This window comes from Erpetoichthys calabaricus, chromosome 10, assembly GCF_900747795.2.
Source record: "Erpetoichthys calabaricus chromosome 10, fErpCal1.3, whole genome shotgun sequence".
Classification (NCBI taxonomy): domain Eukaryota; kingdom Metazoa; phylum Chordata; class Cladistia; order Polypteriformes; family Polypteridae; genus Erpetoichthys; species Erpetoichthys calabaricus.
Window position 1 is genome coordinate 18,969,489 of NC_041403.2, and position 16,741 is coordinate 18,986,229.

The 16,741-nt window shown below is 43.4% G+C and overlaps 1 protein-coding gene across 4 annotated transcripts in view; it reads left to right on the plus strand.

The window, feature by feature from the left end:
* The window catches only part of pde4ba (phosphodiesterase 4B, cAMP-specific a), a 425,080-nt gene that overhangs the window by 226,186 nt on the left and 182,153 nt on the right, over nt 1-16,741 (plus strand). For all 4 annotated transcript variants that reach the window (XM_051932712.1, XM_028810966.2, XM_051932713.1 and 1 more), the window contains one exon: nt 14,911-14,981. In XM_051932712.1, the coding sequence (XP_051788672.1) occupies nt 14,911-14,981 (71 nt within the window). The remainder of the gene's footprint in view (nt 1-14,910; nt 14,982-16,741) is intronic.

Below are 16,741 nucleotides of genomic sequence, written 5' to 3' on the forward strand. Positions count from 1 at the left end.
GAGGGTGGGTGCAGACAGAGCGCTATATAATAAAAACAAGGGGCTTGGGAGCCCACAAGGAGCCATAAACACACAGGAGCTGAGCTGCACCAGTCTAATTTTTGAATTTCTGACCTGTTATCCTTGCTAGGGCAGCACGTCGGTGAGTCTTGGCTTCAAATCCTAGCCCTGTATCGTGTTTGCATGTTCTCACTGTGTGTGTGTGTTCTCTTCATCGCTCCTTCCACAGACAGACCCTTTAGGTTAATTTTCCACACTGTAGGTGTGTCTGTGGACCCTGTCCTGGACTGGTTCCTCCCTTATGTCCAGTGCTGCTCAGGTGGGCTCCTGCTCCCATAAGAAGTGAACACACCTCCTTCATGGGTTTAACAGACCGGGCGTCTCATCGAGTGCCCTGCCACCCTGCTTTAATGTGGCGGCGAGTCGCTACTTTATTTTTAGGTGCTTATCAGTAAACTGCATGAGTTCTTATTTTTGGAAAGTCAGATGCCGCTTGCTGTGCTGCTCACATCACACACATGTGACACCAAACGCTGCCTATTCACATTTATTTGTTTAGTGATACTCTGAGCTAAGTGAGTTAAAAAATAAAAGTGCAATTATTTCCATTTCGTCACATCTCACCGGTTAGTAAAGGCTTCACCAGTAAGTAAGCACCTTGAGCATGGGAAAGGTGCTATATAAATAAAATGTGATTATTATTGTTTTTATTATTTTTATTAAGAAGTCAGTTGGGGAGGTGTAGATACCCAGCCTTTGCCATTTTGTGTTGGGTCCCTTCACCCTTGTCTTGCACATCTTTCCATTTTGTTTGTTCAGCCTGAGCATTGGCAAGTTTAGTGGACCCCCGTTTATGGTGGAATTTGGAATGAGGGCCCTGACTTGGCATCCCTGCCATCTTCACCATTAAAAAGATATCTGGCTGACAGAGTCTTTTAGGGGGATAACAGTGTGAAGGAGGGCACTGAGCTGGCACACGTTAGATTTACAGTTCAGCGCCGTTCGTTAGGCCACACTGTATGTAGTAGCAGTAGCAGAACTGGTGAACTTATTTTGCAGTATAAACGGCTGTTTGGCTGACAAAATATGAGGCGTGACAATTTAATTCCCAGAATGCATGTGGAAGTGTACACTAGTGGCTGTTGACCCCTTCGACTGTCGTACTCCCCTTGTGCTTCTCCACACTGACTTACACGGCGTCCCCATGTCTGGAAGCAGGCCTGGAACTCATTTTCCGGAAAATACTGTTGAGCAGCTGTCTCACATTCTGTTATATTAGGAAATGTTTGTCCTTTCAGCGCAGCTTTTAATTTTGGAAGTAGCCGGAAATCACAGGGGGCTACAGTAAGTCAGGTGAACAGGCCGGAGGACCTAATTGGGGAATCGCTTTTTTAGCCAGAAAGTCTCTGACAGTGAGCGCGGTGTGACTTGGCGCAACGATCCGCTTGTCAGGCCACAATTCAAACAGAGTTCCGTAATCTCTTCAGTACCTCTAAGTTGTCCCAGTTCGATACATTCTTGGCGGACTATTCCCTTGTGATTGAAGAAACCCACCAGTCTGGTCTTAAACTGTGAGCGCAACATGGGTGCTGTTTTTAAGGGAGTGGTGAACCCGGGGATTTCCATCGCATGCTCCGTCACATCTTCTTGCCCATCTTTGAACCTAAAATGCCACTCAAAACACACTCGACTTTTTCATGGCATCTTCACCATAGGCCACTTGCAACGTTTCAGTAGTGCATTTGCTGATTTTCACACAAAATTTAATATGAATACGTTGCTCCCAAATTTCAGTCACCCATCTGTGTACACGCAGATATCTATTACTGTCCCGATAGCTAACTGACAATCGGCTCTATCAGCCGGCAGTTGTACTCACGTATTTGTTCAGACATGAATACTCCTGTGATTTCGATACAATCTGAACTTAATGAATCCAATACACAGTCATGGAGAAGTAGAACAACCCTTGATGCCAATGCACACACGCTCACCAGACTACTCCTGAGATGCCAGTTAGCTGGCAGCCATACCACATGTGCTTCAGAGCAGGTCATCCCCCAGAAAGCTAAACATGTTCAAACCCGGCCAGTACTTGGATGGGAGACCATCTAGGAAAGCTTGGGTTGCTGCTGGAAGAGGTGTTGGTGAGGTCAGCAGGGGGTCTGAATGTGAACCCCAATGCCCCAGTGCAGTGACAGGGACACAGTGCTGTAAAAATGGCACCGTCCTTCAGATGAGACATAAAACTAAGGTCCTGGCTCTCTGTGGATCATTGAAGATCCCTGGACATCTTTCTTAAACAATAGGGTGTATCCCGATGTCCTGGCTCAATTGCCCACCAAGGCCTAGTCACTCTGGCCCCCTAATGATCCTCTGTTTTCTAATTGGCTATCTCTCTCACCATTTCACCACCTAACAGCTAATGTGTGGTGAGCGTACTGGTGCAATAATGGCTGCCGTCACATCACCCAGGTGGATGTTGAACCTTAGTGGTGGTTGAAGTTGGGGCGGAGTGGTGGCTCTGAGGCTAAGGATCTGTGCTGGTATCCAGAAGGTTGCCGGTTCAAATCCCCGTCACTGCCAAAAGAGATCCTACTCTGCTGGGCCCTTGAGCAAGACCCTTAACCTGTAATTGCTCCAGGGGCGTTGTACAATGGCTGACCCTGCGCTCTGACCCCAAGGTGTATGCAAAAACTAACAAATTCCTAATACAAGAAATTGTATAAGGCAAAAAATTTTAAAGAAGTGGTAAAGCGCTTTGAGTAGTGAGAGAAAAGCTATAAAATTGTAAAGAAATCTAATAATCGTGACATCATGTTGACCAGTGTCCTTTTTTCGATCATAGATTAGTTTGCCGTTTCAAACTTACCTCGACAGCGGTCACTTTGACTTACACACTTGTATATTTTCTGCATTTTCTCGGCCAACAGCAACTCCTGACAGTAACACAAGTTAGCGGGATGGTTGGAGAGGCCTCTGGTACACCAGCTCGCTGCTCCTGCCACCGGAGGGAATACAAAGTCACTTTCTAAGAGTGAAGGAACTGTTTAAGTGTCACACTGTAAGCCCAATATGTCGTCACACAGTAAACCCCGTGGCTCAAACAGGAAATAACTCTCAAATTGGCGTCGCTTCACCATTCTGACCAGTTTACTGTACACAGTAACGCAGCCGTGAGGTTCTTCTTCGTGTGGCGTGAATACTGCTGACATATTTGCTTACTGTGTGTACAGAGTGACTCTTGGGTAGTTCCTTTCCTCTTAGATTCATATCTAGTTATGGGCTTTCATTTTTCATTTTTATGGTTAATTTACCTCCGGCAAAAGGAGCAGTGAGCTGGTGTGCCAGTGGCCCGCGCTCTGCCGCCTGTCCAACCATTTCAATCGTATTGCCATCTCATTGGCTGTTTGACAGGAAAAAGAGGAAAATGTGCAAATATATAAGTTGAAGTGGCCTCGTCAAACAAAATTTGAAACAATAAACTGATCCATAGTTGAAGTCACACAGAAGGTTCCTCAGTTTTAAGAGCTAAGTTTTGTCACACAGGCAGAGAGGCAATCGCGGCTACCACAGTAGGTGCTTCTTGCTTTATGCGCGAATGCACGTAAAAAACAGGAAATAAATAAAGTCATTGTCATCTCAACCATATAAGAGTACAGTGAACCCTCGTTTATCACGGTTAATCCGTTCCAGACTCTACTGCGATAAATGAATTTTCGTGAAGTAGGATTCTTTATTTATAAATCGAATATTTTCGCAGTTAGAGTATAGAAAACCTGTTTACGACCTTCTAAATACGTTTTTTAACATTATTAGAGCCCTTTAGACATTAAATAATACCCTTTAGTCACCATTACACTTGTATTACCCAATATATTAGACAAAATAAGAGAAAATAAGACATATTAGACGTTACAAATATCATATTATTATTATTATTGTACATTTAATTACACACACACACACAGTTCTTACACACAACCACTAACCTATGAAGGCACGAGCTCAGTAGGAGAGTCTTCAGGTGGTGCAGTATCTTCAGCAGGTGCGTCGTTGTCTTCTTCTGCTGAAGGAGTACTAGGTGTAGGCAGTGGGTGTCTGGGTGCGCGGCTGAAGAACATCTTGATAGGCAGTTGCTTGTGCTGTCTTTTCATATGCGTGAGGAGGCTTTTGTAGGGTATTGCCATCTTTGATCATATCCAAGAGTTTCACCTTCTCCTGGATGGTAAGCATCTTCCTCCGGCGCTTAGTTTCATTGTCAGAAGGCTTAGAAAAAGCAGCACGTTTAGGAGCCATCGTGGGGCTTAAATAAAAGTTCTCAGAAAGCGCATACGTAGTGACGTAAGCGTGTATGAGAAAAAATCATAATAGAGTGAAGCAGCGAAAGTCGAAGCGTGATATAGCGAGGGATCACTGTACAGTCATCCCTCACCTATCGTGGGGGTTACGTTCCAGAGCCCCCCGTGCTAGGTGAAAATCCATGAAGTAGAAACCATATGTTTATATGGTTATTTTTATATTGTCACGCTTGGGTCACAGATTTGCACAGAAACACAGGAGGTTGTAGAGAGACAGGAACGTTATTCAAACACAGCAAACAAACATTTGTCTCTTTTTCAAAAGTTTAAACTGTGCTCCATGACAAGACAGAGATGACAGTTCCAATGCAAACATATCTTCCTCTTCAAAGGAGTGCGCAACAGGAGCAGAGAATGTCAGAGTGAGACAGAGAGAGAAAAGCAAACAATCAAAAACCGATAGGTGGTGTTTGGGCTTTTAAGTATGTGAAGCACCCTGCGGGAAGCATATCGCGCAACAAAGCAGCCACAAGTAAGCCCAGCAAGGAAAGGAACAATGTGAAGGTAATCTTTCAGCGTTTTTTGAGGAGCAGCCGTATCTTCTAGGGGTGCGAACAGCCCCCGTGCTCACAATATATTTGAGGAGTTTTATTTAATACGTAATACGCGCTCTGATTGGGTAGCTTCTCAGCCATCTGCCAATAGCGTCCCTTGTATGAAATCAACTGGGCAAACCAACTGAGGAAGCATGTACGAGAAATTAAAAGACCTATTGTCTGCAGAAATCCGCAAACCAGCAAAAAATCTAATATTTAAATATGCTTACATATAAAATCCACGATAGAGTGAAGTCGCGAAAGTCAAAGCGCGATATAGCGAGGGATTACTGTATACAGATAGACGAAATTGCGAAGCTCAGGGTCCACAGTGTAACAACATGACGTGCAAATAATAAATTAAAAATAGAATTAAAATTTAAACTTAAAACACAAACAAGACAAGACATTGTGCAAAGACAAGACAAAGAAGTAGCAGCAATATTGACGTGTATTAAGTCATTCTTCTCTGCAATTTCAACATCCATATTGACACCCCCACATCTAAACTGAGAAATGAATTCCTGTCCTTACTGGACTGCTTTGACTTGACACAACATGTTGATTTTCCAACACACTCTGGTGGTCATATATTGGGGACCTGATCTGCACTTCTGGACTATCTGTTGCCAACATTTACAGCACTGATTTGGGACTCTCTGACCATAAAGCAGTATTTTTCACTGTTTCACTGCCTTTCCCTCCTCTTACTTATAAACAACAAATTTCTTTCCGAAACCTTAAAAATATCTGTCCCTCTATCCTTTCTGGATCCATTTCTGATCTTTTACTGTCTTCACCTATTCCATCAACACTAGATAGTGTTGTTCACCACTATAACTCAGCCCTTCACTCAGCATTAGATAAAACAGCTCCTTTAAAACATAAGGAGGTTTCCTTTAAACGCTCAGCTCCTTGGTATAACTCAGAATTGCGATCTATGAAAGCAGCTGGCCGATGCCTTGTGAGAATGTCACGTAAGACTGGCCTCACCGTCCACATCCAGGCTTTCTCTGACCACCAAAGAGCTTACAGAGAAGCACCAACTGCTGCCAAGAACACCCATTATGGCAGAACAATAAAAAGTGGCCATGATAACCCAAGGGTTTTGTTCTCTGTAGTTAATAAACTACTCGAACCCGCATTTGGTCCAACTACCTCTTCTACTGAAGTCTGTGAGGAATTCCTCCACTTTTTCCGTAACAAAATTAAAGATCTAAATAATTCAACTAACATAAATATATCATCTGTTTATATCTCTCCCTGTTTTCCCACTCTATCCAGCTCCTTCTCTAAGTTCTCACCAGTCACCTCTGCGTTTGTTAATAACCTGCTTTGTAAGATGAGGCCGACTACTTGTGTACTTGACCCCCATCCCCACCACACTACTTAAATCCTGCCTTCACGCCATAATCCCGACTGTTACAACAATAATAAACTCATCCCTTGACACTGGCTCTGTGCCGCTCACTTTTAAAATTGCTTCTGTAACCCCAGTGTTAAAAAAGTCTGGTCTTGATGCTGACAATCTTAACAATTTCCGGCCTGTTTCCCACTTACCTTTCCTGTCAAAAGTTCTTGAGCGTGTTGTAGCTTCCCAACTCACCAATTACCTAACCTCTAATAATTTGATGGAACTCTTTCAGTCTGGTTTCAGGGCGCGGCACAGCTGTGAAACTGCTCTGCTACGGGTAACCAATGATTTGCTTATGGAAGCAGACTCTGGACAAACTACCATATTAATTCTGTTAGACCTCAGTGCAGCATTTGACACTCAGGTCAGACATGACATCCTATTGTCCAGAATGGAGAACATGCTGGGTATCTCTGGCACTGTCCTCCAGTGGTTCAAGTCCTATCTGACTGATAGGCAAGAGTTTGTTAGTCTTGGCAACAGCAGATCCAGCTCAGCGCCAGTCACACAAGGAGTCCCTCAAGGCTCTGTCCTTGGTCCTCTGCTTTTCTGTATTTATATGCTTCCCCTTGGCCATATTATCTGTAGCTATGGACTGGGTTATCATTTTTATGCAGATGATACTCAACTCTACTTCAATGTTAAAAGTGGAACTTCATCAGAGCTTTCTCAGCTCACAACCTGCCTTAGTGAAATTAAAACCTGGATGGAGCAGAGCTCTTTAAAATTAAATTACAATAAAACTGAACTCCTGCAAATTGGGACTAAAATGCAACTTAATAAAATGAGCTCCTTCCCAGTCTGTCTTGGCGGTGATCTCATCAGACCTGCCTCTACTGTAAAAAATCTTGGTGTCATTTTTGATTCCTCCCTTTCTTATTCCGCCCACATAAATCACATTAAGAAACTTTCTTACTTTCACCTCCATAACATATCACGTGTTCGCTCCTTCCTCTCCTTCTCTAATGCTGAGAAACTTGTCCATGCTTTTATCACATCCCGCATTGATTATTGTAATTCCCTACTGGCAGGTGCCCCTTCTAATCTTCTATCACAGCTCCAGCTTATTCAAAACTCAGCTGTAAGAGTCCTGACACGGACCAGCAGCAGCAAGCACATCACACCCATCCTGCTCCGTCTCCACTGGCTCCCTGTGTCCTACAGAATTGAATATAAAATCCTACTAATAACCTACAAAGCTTTAAATAACCTCGCGCCAAACTACATCAGTGACCTTCTCCATCACTATGTGCCTGTCCGCCCGCTAAGGTCCTCTGATTCTGGCCATCTTGTTGTGCCCCTCGCTAATCTACACTCCATGGGTGACAGCAGGGCCTTCAGCTGTATAGCGCCCAGACTCTGGAATGACCTACCGAAATTAATCAGGTCAGCTGACTCCATGAATTCTTTTAAAAAACAACTCAAAACTCATCTGTTCAGGAAGGCTTTTAGCTCTACTTGACTTTATTACCCTTCTCTCAGTTTACTTCTCTGTCAAGATGCTCAGGATAATTTCTGTGTCTGTTATATCACAAATTAGGTTATTTGTCAGATTTATATTTTAGTATTGAATTTAGTATTTTACTCTGGTTTATTGTTCTTTATTCTATTTAATACTTTGTTATCTGTTTCATTGTTCTATTCAGGAAAACATGTGTATCCAATGTTACATATACCCTACTGTTTTGTCTAAGACTCTGTGAAGCACCTTGAGCATGGGAAAGGCGCTATATAAATAAAATGTATCATCCATCCATCCATTATCCTAATGCAGGGTCACGGGGGACTGCTGGAGCCAATCCCAGCCACCACAGGGTGCAAGGCAGGAACAAACCCCGGGCAGGGCACACACACACACCAAGCACACACTTGGGACAATGTAGGATTGCCAATGCACCTGACCTGCATGTCTTTGGACTGTGGGAGTAAACCGGAGCAGACACGGGGAGAACATGCAAACTCCACACAGGGAGGACCCGGGAAGTGAACCCAGGTCTCCTTACTGTGAGGCAGCAGCACTACCACTGCGCCACCGTGCCGCCCAAATGTATTATTATTATTATTATTATTATTAAAAAGTCTCCTGCAGCCTGGAAGGATCTGGCTCTGGTGCTGCAGAATCTTCTCTTGGATGGCAGAAGTGTGAAAAGTCCATGTGAGGGGTGTAAGGGGTCCTGCACAATGCTGCAGGCCTTGCGGACACAGCGTTTGTAAAATATGTCCTGTAGTGAAGGGAGAGGCACCCCAGTAATGTTCTCTGCTGTCTTCACTATGCTTTGCAGGAGCTTGCGGTCGGATATGTTGTAGTTGACTGAACAACAGAGCTGTTTCTTAGAAGACCTCAAACGCGGCTCTAAAACCTGAGCCTCCTTGCCTTGTGTGACTTCATCATGCGTCATTTATCTAGAAACCACACGGCTGATGCTGATGAGAGCAAGAACTCTGAAGCAACTCTCAGATCCCTGGTTTTGAATTAGAGCTAAATTAGCTCTATACTTACAGCCATTAAAATCAAAAATGGAGGATTCCTTCTGCTGAATTAATGGAAAAATACACACAAATCATTTTATAGGTCAGCCTTTTGACGACAGCCTGCTGATGATGATACAGGGAGATTCACTCGAAAGAGGCCCCGAATATTCTGTAGTAACTCTCGCTAGGACGAAGCAATCTGAACGAAACAACGTGCAATGTGCTCCTCAGTATATGGAGCTTCGAACAAGCCGGGATGCCCCTGCGTCGGAGCGATGAGGTAGGCACCAGACAGCCGCTGTGATGTTTAACCTCCGTTTTTGAACTTCTGGGTGCCTACTGCCCGTACCCCTTCACCTCATCAGGATGGTGGTGTACAGTATTGAGCAGCGTGTCTTCATGGTGCAAACCTATTGGGTCACCAATTCATTTAAGCGATGTCAGAATCGACTGGATGATTGTGAGTTAACGGAAGGTTACTTCTAGCAAGTTGGAGCAAAGTGTCACACATCGGCAAGGAGCATGGCAGAAACTGAGTCCTTCTTCAGCAACAGGGCCATTTCAAAGGGGCTTTGGCCACCATGGTCACTGGATCTGACACCACCAGACTTCTTCCTTTGGGGTCTGCTCAAAAGAAAAGTCTATTGGAGCAACACTGTGGAAGATTTGAAGGAAAATATCCAATGTGAAATTGCTGCTATTCCCCCCCCACCCCACCAAGACGCCAGCCAATACGATCAGGAACATGGAGCGCCACGTCGAAATGTGTCTGGCAGAAAATGTAAATGACTTCCAGCATCGCATGTCATGCAATCGATTACACAAACGTCAAGGTATAGAGAGGATTTATTTGGTTCAGATTGCTTCATCCTAACAGGAGTTACAACAGAATATTCGAATAAATCTCCCTGTAGGAGGAACTCCAGCTGTATTATATTCGACTAGCCAACCCGTGGCGTAGCATACGCCGCATAATTATGTATTGATGAGTGAACACTTCCTGAAAGACACAGTTGTCCAAATGGGGTGGGTTTGAGGATACGACTGTAGGTGAATGAAAAGATGGAACTCTGGAGAGGGCAACATACAGTTGTCCGTGACTGACAATTGGAGGACCGCCGTCGCACGCTCATTCAGCGATTCACATCCGCGACAAACAAACTGTTTTACACGCTGCATACAGTGATACACATCCGCGACAAACATGATTTTTCCTAGATGGTCCTGTCACGTCTACCCTCGCACTCAAAGCATACACACTGCCTGGTCATGTGCCCGGTCGCAAGAGCAACTCACGGAGACCTGCCCACCAACTCTAAGACCATGGGATACCTCTCGCAAACTGTTTTACACGCTGCATACAGCGATTCACATCCGCGACAAACTGTTTTACACGCTGCATACAGCGTTTCACATCCGCGACAAACATGCCTCTTCTTAGATGGTCCTGCTGCGTCCACCCTCGCACTCGAAGTATACACACCACCTGGTCATGTGCCCGATCGCAAGAGCAACTCACGGAGACCCGCCCACCAACTCTAAGACCATGGAGTGTAAAACAGTTTGCGATGGCAGTCGTGCGTCGTATCCGAAAAGAATAATGAAAAGTCAACGTGGCTCAGAGGTGCATGTGGAGTGTAGCAGAGACAAACACGAATGACGCCCTGTTTTGTGAGTTGCTGCGTCCGAGTTGGTGGGCGTGGCTCTGCGAGTTGTCGTTGCATCCAATGGTCTTAGAGTTGGTGGGCGTGGCTCCGTCCTGCGTGCTTCCATGGGTGTCTTGCTTGCGCTGGCGGCAGCTTAGTGAATATTACATATATAGATAATGTCAATCGCCGCTGGCCCTGTCCTCAATTAGCACTAAGGCTACTAATCCAAAAACCTAAAATGTTTATGATGGTGTTGTGACATGACATACATTTTGTTATGACAAGGAGACGGGAACACGATGATAGAGCCACATGGCAGTCCAGGACCTTCACTAGTCCGCCCAGACAAAGCCCCCTGAAAGACATCGAGTACCCCACTGCTACCTGCAGGCTTTGGCCAAATGTGGAGCCGGCCTTGAGAGTTCAAACAACAGAAACAGTCCCAAAGTGTAACAAGAGATAGCTCACAAGGGAGAGACACTCAGACTCTATAGTTTGTAGAGATCAGTTCAACAAAGATTTATTACTGGAAATTACAAAACAGGGCAAAATGCTCCAAAGAGCAAAAAAGGACTTGCCTAAAACACAATGTGGTGAACGAGTCCCAGTACAGCCACACCACATGCACTTCAGAAGAGGTCACCCACCTGAAGCTCGGCATGTCCAGGCCCGGCCAGTATTTGGATGGGAAGCTGGGGTTGCTGCTGGAAGAGGTGTTGGTGAGGCCAGCAGGGGGCGCTTACCCTGGGGTCTGAATGTGGACCCCAATGCTCCAGTGCAGTGACGGGGACACCGTGCTGTAAAAATGGTGCTGTCTTTTAGATGAGATGTAAAACCAAGGTCCTCACTCTCTGTGTGGTCATTAAAGATACCCTTCGAAAATAGTAGGGTGCATCCCACTGTCCTGGCTAAACTGCCCTCCCCGGCCTAGTCATTGTGGCCCGCTAATCATCCTCTCACCGATTCAGATTCCTTTCATTGTCATTGCACTTAGTACAACAAAATTGCAGCAATCCTAAAGATGCATTCACCTATAATGGACATACAGTCATATGAAAAAGTCTGGGAACCCCTCTTAATTCTTTGGATTTTTGTTTCTCATTGCCTGAGCTGTCAAAGTAGCAACTTCCTTTTAATATCTGACATGCCTTATGGACACAGTAGGATTTCAGCAGTGACATTAAGTTTATTGGATTAACAGAAAATACGCAATATGCATCATAACAAAATTAGACTGGTGCATAAATTTGGGCACCCCAACAGAGATATGACATCAATACTTGAGCCTCCTTTTGTAAATCTAACAGCCTCTAGACGCTGTCCTCCTATAGCCTTTGATGAGCGTCTGGATTCTGGATGGAGGTATTGTTGACCATTCTTCATACAAAATCTCTCCAGTTCAGTTCAATTTGATGGACAGCCTGCTTCAAATCATCCCATAGATTTTCGATGATATTCAAGTCAGGGGACTGTGACGGCCATTCCAGAACATTGTACTTCTCCCTCTGCATGAATGCCTTTGTAGATTTCGAACTGTGTTTTGGGTCATTGTCTTGTTGGAATATCCAACCCCTGCGTAACTTCAACTTTGTGACTGATGCTTGAACATTATCCTGAAGAATTTGTTGATATTGGGTTGAATTCATCGGACCCTCGACTTTAACAAGGGCCCCAGTCCCTGAACTTGCCACACAGCATGATGGAACCTCCACCAGATTTAACAGTAGGTAGCAGGTGTTTTTCTTGGAATGCGGTGTTCTTCTCCCACCATGCAAAGCTTTTTGTTATGACCAAATAACTCAATTTTTGTCTCATCAGTCCAAAGCACTTTGTTCCAAAATGAATCTGGCTTGTCTAAATGAGAATTTGCATACAACAAGCGACTCTGTTTGTGGCGTGAGTGCAGAAAGGGCTTCTTTCTCATCACCCTGCCATACAGATGTTCTTTGTGCAAATTGTGCTGAATTGTAGAACGATGTACAGATACACCATCTGCAGCAAGATGTTCTTGCAGGTCTTTGGAGGTGATCTGTGTGTTGTCTGTCACCATTCTCACAATCCTGCCCATATGCCGCTCCTGTATTTTTCTTGGCCTGCCAGACCTGCTAGGTTTAACACCAACTGTGCCTGTGGCCTTCCATTTCCTGATTCCATTCCTTACAGTTGAGACTGACAGTTTAAACCTCTGAGATGGCTTTTTGTAGCCTTCCCCTAAACCAGGAGACTGAACAATCTTTGTTTTCAGATCTTTGGAGAATTGTTTTGAGGATCCCATGCTGTCACTCTTCAGAGGAGAGTCAAAGGGAAGGAAGCACAACGTGTAATTGACCACCTTAAATACCTTTATATCTCATGATTGGACACACCTGTCTATGAAGTTCAAGGCTTAACGAGCTCATCCAACCATTTTGGTGTTGTAAGTAATCAGCACTGAGCAGTGACAGGCATTCAAATCAGCACAATGACAAGGGGACCCACATTTGTGTACAGCCAGTTTTTCACATTTCATACAACTAAATTCTGCTTCACTAAAAATCTTTGTTCAGAAAACACCGCAGTACTCAGATGTTCATAGGAAATGAAAGACATACCACTGTTATCTTTGTTGTTGAAAGGAGAGTCAATTATTATACAGGCTGAGAGGGGTTCCCAAACTTTTTCATATGACAGTAATTACATTATAATACAATACAATAGAATGACTAAATATTGCACTTAGGTAGAATGCACACTATGAACTGAGTGCGATAATAGAAATAGATAAATAATCTAACTTGCAAAGAATGTAAACTTGTAGTACAAGAGTGACTGTTGTTACATTGGTTATTGTCGGTCACTGTAAGTGTTTATGGCTCTTGGTTCTTAAATCTGTTTGTCCGCGATTGGATGGACCTGAACCGCCTACCAGAGGGCAGCAACTCCACCAGGTGATGTCCAGGGTGGAAAGGGTCTTTCATGATGTTGGCAGCGAGAGCTGAAGGGTTCATCCAAAGAGGGCAGTGTACAGCCAATCAGAGTTTATGATCCTCTGAAAGGCTCTCTTGTCTGCCAATGAGCTGGCGGTGTACCACGTTGATATGCCAGGATGATGGGACACTCTCAATGGAGCGCAGCAGTAAAAGGACACTAGCAGCCGGCGAGCGTACTGGTGCAAAAATGGCTGCCGTCGCATCGTCCAGGTGGATGCTGCACATTAGTGGTGGTTGACGTGGTCCCCCTCTGTTTAAGCACTTTGAGTAGTGAGAAAAGCACTACATAAATATAATTAATCATTATTATTATTATAAATTCAGAATCCAATAAATACGAGCACAAAAAAATTCCCAAAAAACAAAAAAGAATCAAGAAATACACACCTTAAACTCCAATACAAACCCGGTGCTCGAGTTCTAACTCTCGTGTCTGACTGAGACTAGAAAGTCAGAAGGCGGTCCCAACAAGAGTGATGTCACGGTGGCCCCGCCTCCTTAGACCGCACCCATAAAGTGCTTGAAATGGTAGCACATTTAAAGTTATAGGACATAAATGATAAGTTATAAACATAACAGAAATGACATAAAATCGTGAACATGTATCATTCTGAAATAAGAGAAACAACAATTGAACACCCAGGCTGACACACGACGCCTTTATCTGTAGCACTCTTCCCCTTTTCATAATTGATGATGATGATGATATCTACTGTTCAATAAACATTTTTCAGCTATTATAATGAATGTGTCACGTGGGCGATCAACCAGATAGAATGGGATAAACTGGTCAAATCCAGGTGTGCAAAGCTTGTAGAGCCGGTCCAAAAAGACGGGAAAGAAACTGGAATTCTTCAAAGTACTGAATTAAAGGTCTGAGTACTTTTATGAGTGGGGGATTTCAGTTTTTAATATGTCAATACGTTTACATTTTAATACACATGCAAACCTTTCTGAAAACACGTTTTCACTTTGTCATTGTGGGTTACTGAGTGTAGACTGATGGGTAAAAATGGCAAAATGTATCCGTTTCAAATTCACGATACAATGAAGTGTGAGGAGAATGAAGGGGCCTGAATGTTCTCTTAGTCCGGTATACATTATGTTGTTATGTCATGTCCGTATCTTTTGTCTTTTATTTACCAGAAACTCTTAAACAGCACTGACTGGTGACATGATGGTGACCTGTATGTCCACTGAATGTGGCACGATTGTTTTATTAATGATTGTAACCTGAGGTAATAATCATCCTTCCATGCCAAGACCCATTTTGTCCAGTTCAGGATCACTGGCATTCATTCCAGGGTTGGCCCCTACTTTGTGTTTGATGCTGCTGGCACAGCCTCTGTGCCCCCTAACAGGTCGGGTTTACACATGTTATCTAAGACATCGTCAAAGAAGAACATCCACCTGCTGGTTTTAAAGTTGCACAATAGCAGAATGTTATGGAAGGCTGCCACTCAATCATGGCATCACATTGACCAGTGTGCCTTTTTTTTTTTGTTCTAGGTACTTGCAAGTCTGCGCAGCGTAAGGAACAACTTCACCGTTCTGACCAACTTACATGGAGCCCCTAACAAGTAAGTTCCTCCATTTGACATACACAATGTGAAGTGAGATAGCAGGTAGCTCATGGAAATGAGGCATTTCAATAATTTGAATGGCTCTTTGTCTAAATCAGGCAGCACTGTCTCTAACACAAATGACATTCTTAGTCTTTTCAACATTGTGGTTTTTGGCCCTATTAACACTATGGAGGTACTTTAAATAAAGTAAAGTCCAGCAGGCCAATCATCAGCCTGTGCATGCTTAATACATCAATGGAGGCAGCCTGTCCATTATAATAAACTGGTCTGCAGTTTCTCAAGTTTACCACAAGAGAGCAGCCTTGTTTCTTTTTCTGGAGTTTTTGCTCCAGGCTAGCATGGCAGACTCGGCTGAAACGCAGACATTTCAGTAGTTTAGTCAAACAGGACGGTGACCGACTTCTATGGAGGTCTGCTGGAAATGGCTGGCTTTGTGCCATTCAGGACACATGTCTAATGAAGTCAGAGCAAGGGAGCCAGTCAGGTGGCTGCAGCGTAAAGGTGGCTGCATTTCTTCAAAGTGGCCATTGCCTGGACTGATAGCCTGATTTTAGTCTCACCTACAGAATGGACAAGGCCTGATGTCAATTTAAATGAGTTTTATTAGCTGCTACATCAATCTATCTGTTATATAGTGCCTTTTATAGCTGTCTATCTACTGTAACCACCAGGGGTTGCCACCGAGCCCTATACATCTTATCTATTACATAGTGCATTTCATATCTATCTATCTATCTATCTATCTATCTATCTATCTATCTATCTATCTATCTATCTATCTATCTATCTATCTATCTATCTATCTATCTGTTATATAGTGCCTTTTATAGCTGTCTATCTACTGTAACCACCAGGGGTTGCCACCGAGCCCTATACATCTTATCTATTACATAGTGCATTTCATATCTATCTATCTATCTATCTATCTATCTATCTATCTATCTATCTATCTATCTATCTATCTATCTATCTATCTATCTGTTATATAGTGCCTTTTATAGCTGCCTATCTACTGTAACCACCAGAGGGTGCCACAGAGCCCTATACATCTATCTATTATATAGTGCCTTTCACATCTATCTATCTATCTATCTATCTATCTATCTATCTATCTATCTATCTATCTATCTGTTATATAGTGCCTTTTATAGCTGCCTATCTACTGTAACCACCAGGGGGTGCCACAGAGCCCTATACATCTATCTATTATATAGTGCCTTTCACATCTATCTATCTATCTATCTATCTATCTATCTATCTGTTATATAGTGCCTTTTATAGCTGCCTATCTACTGTAACCACCAGGGGGTGCCACAGAGCCCTATACATCTATCTATTATATAGTGCCTTTCACATCTATCTATCTATCTATCTATCTATCTATCTATCTATCTATCTATCTATCTATCTATCTATCTATTGCCTTATCTATCCATCTATCATTCTGTTATATAGTGCCTTTTATAGCTGTCTATCTACTGTAACCACCAGGGGGTGCCACCAAGCCGTATACATCTATCTATTTCATTGTGCCTTTCATATCTATCTATCTATCTATCTATCTATCTATCTATCTATCTATCTATCTATCTATCTATCTATCTATCTATCTATCTATCTATCTATCTATCTATAGAGAAGTTCCTAGTTTATCGTTATAGTTTATAGTTCCTAGTTTTCCTACTCTTTCTCTGTATGTTTACCATTCATTTGCTCAGAGGTTGATGCTCTTGCTGTTTCCTCAGCTCTTCTTC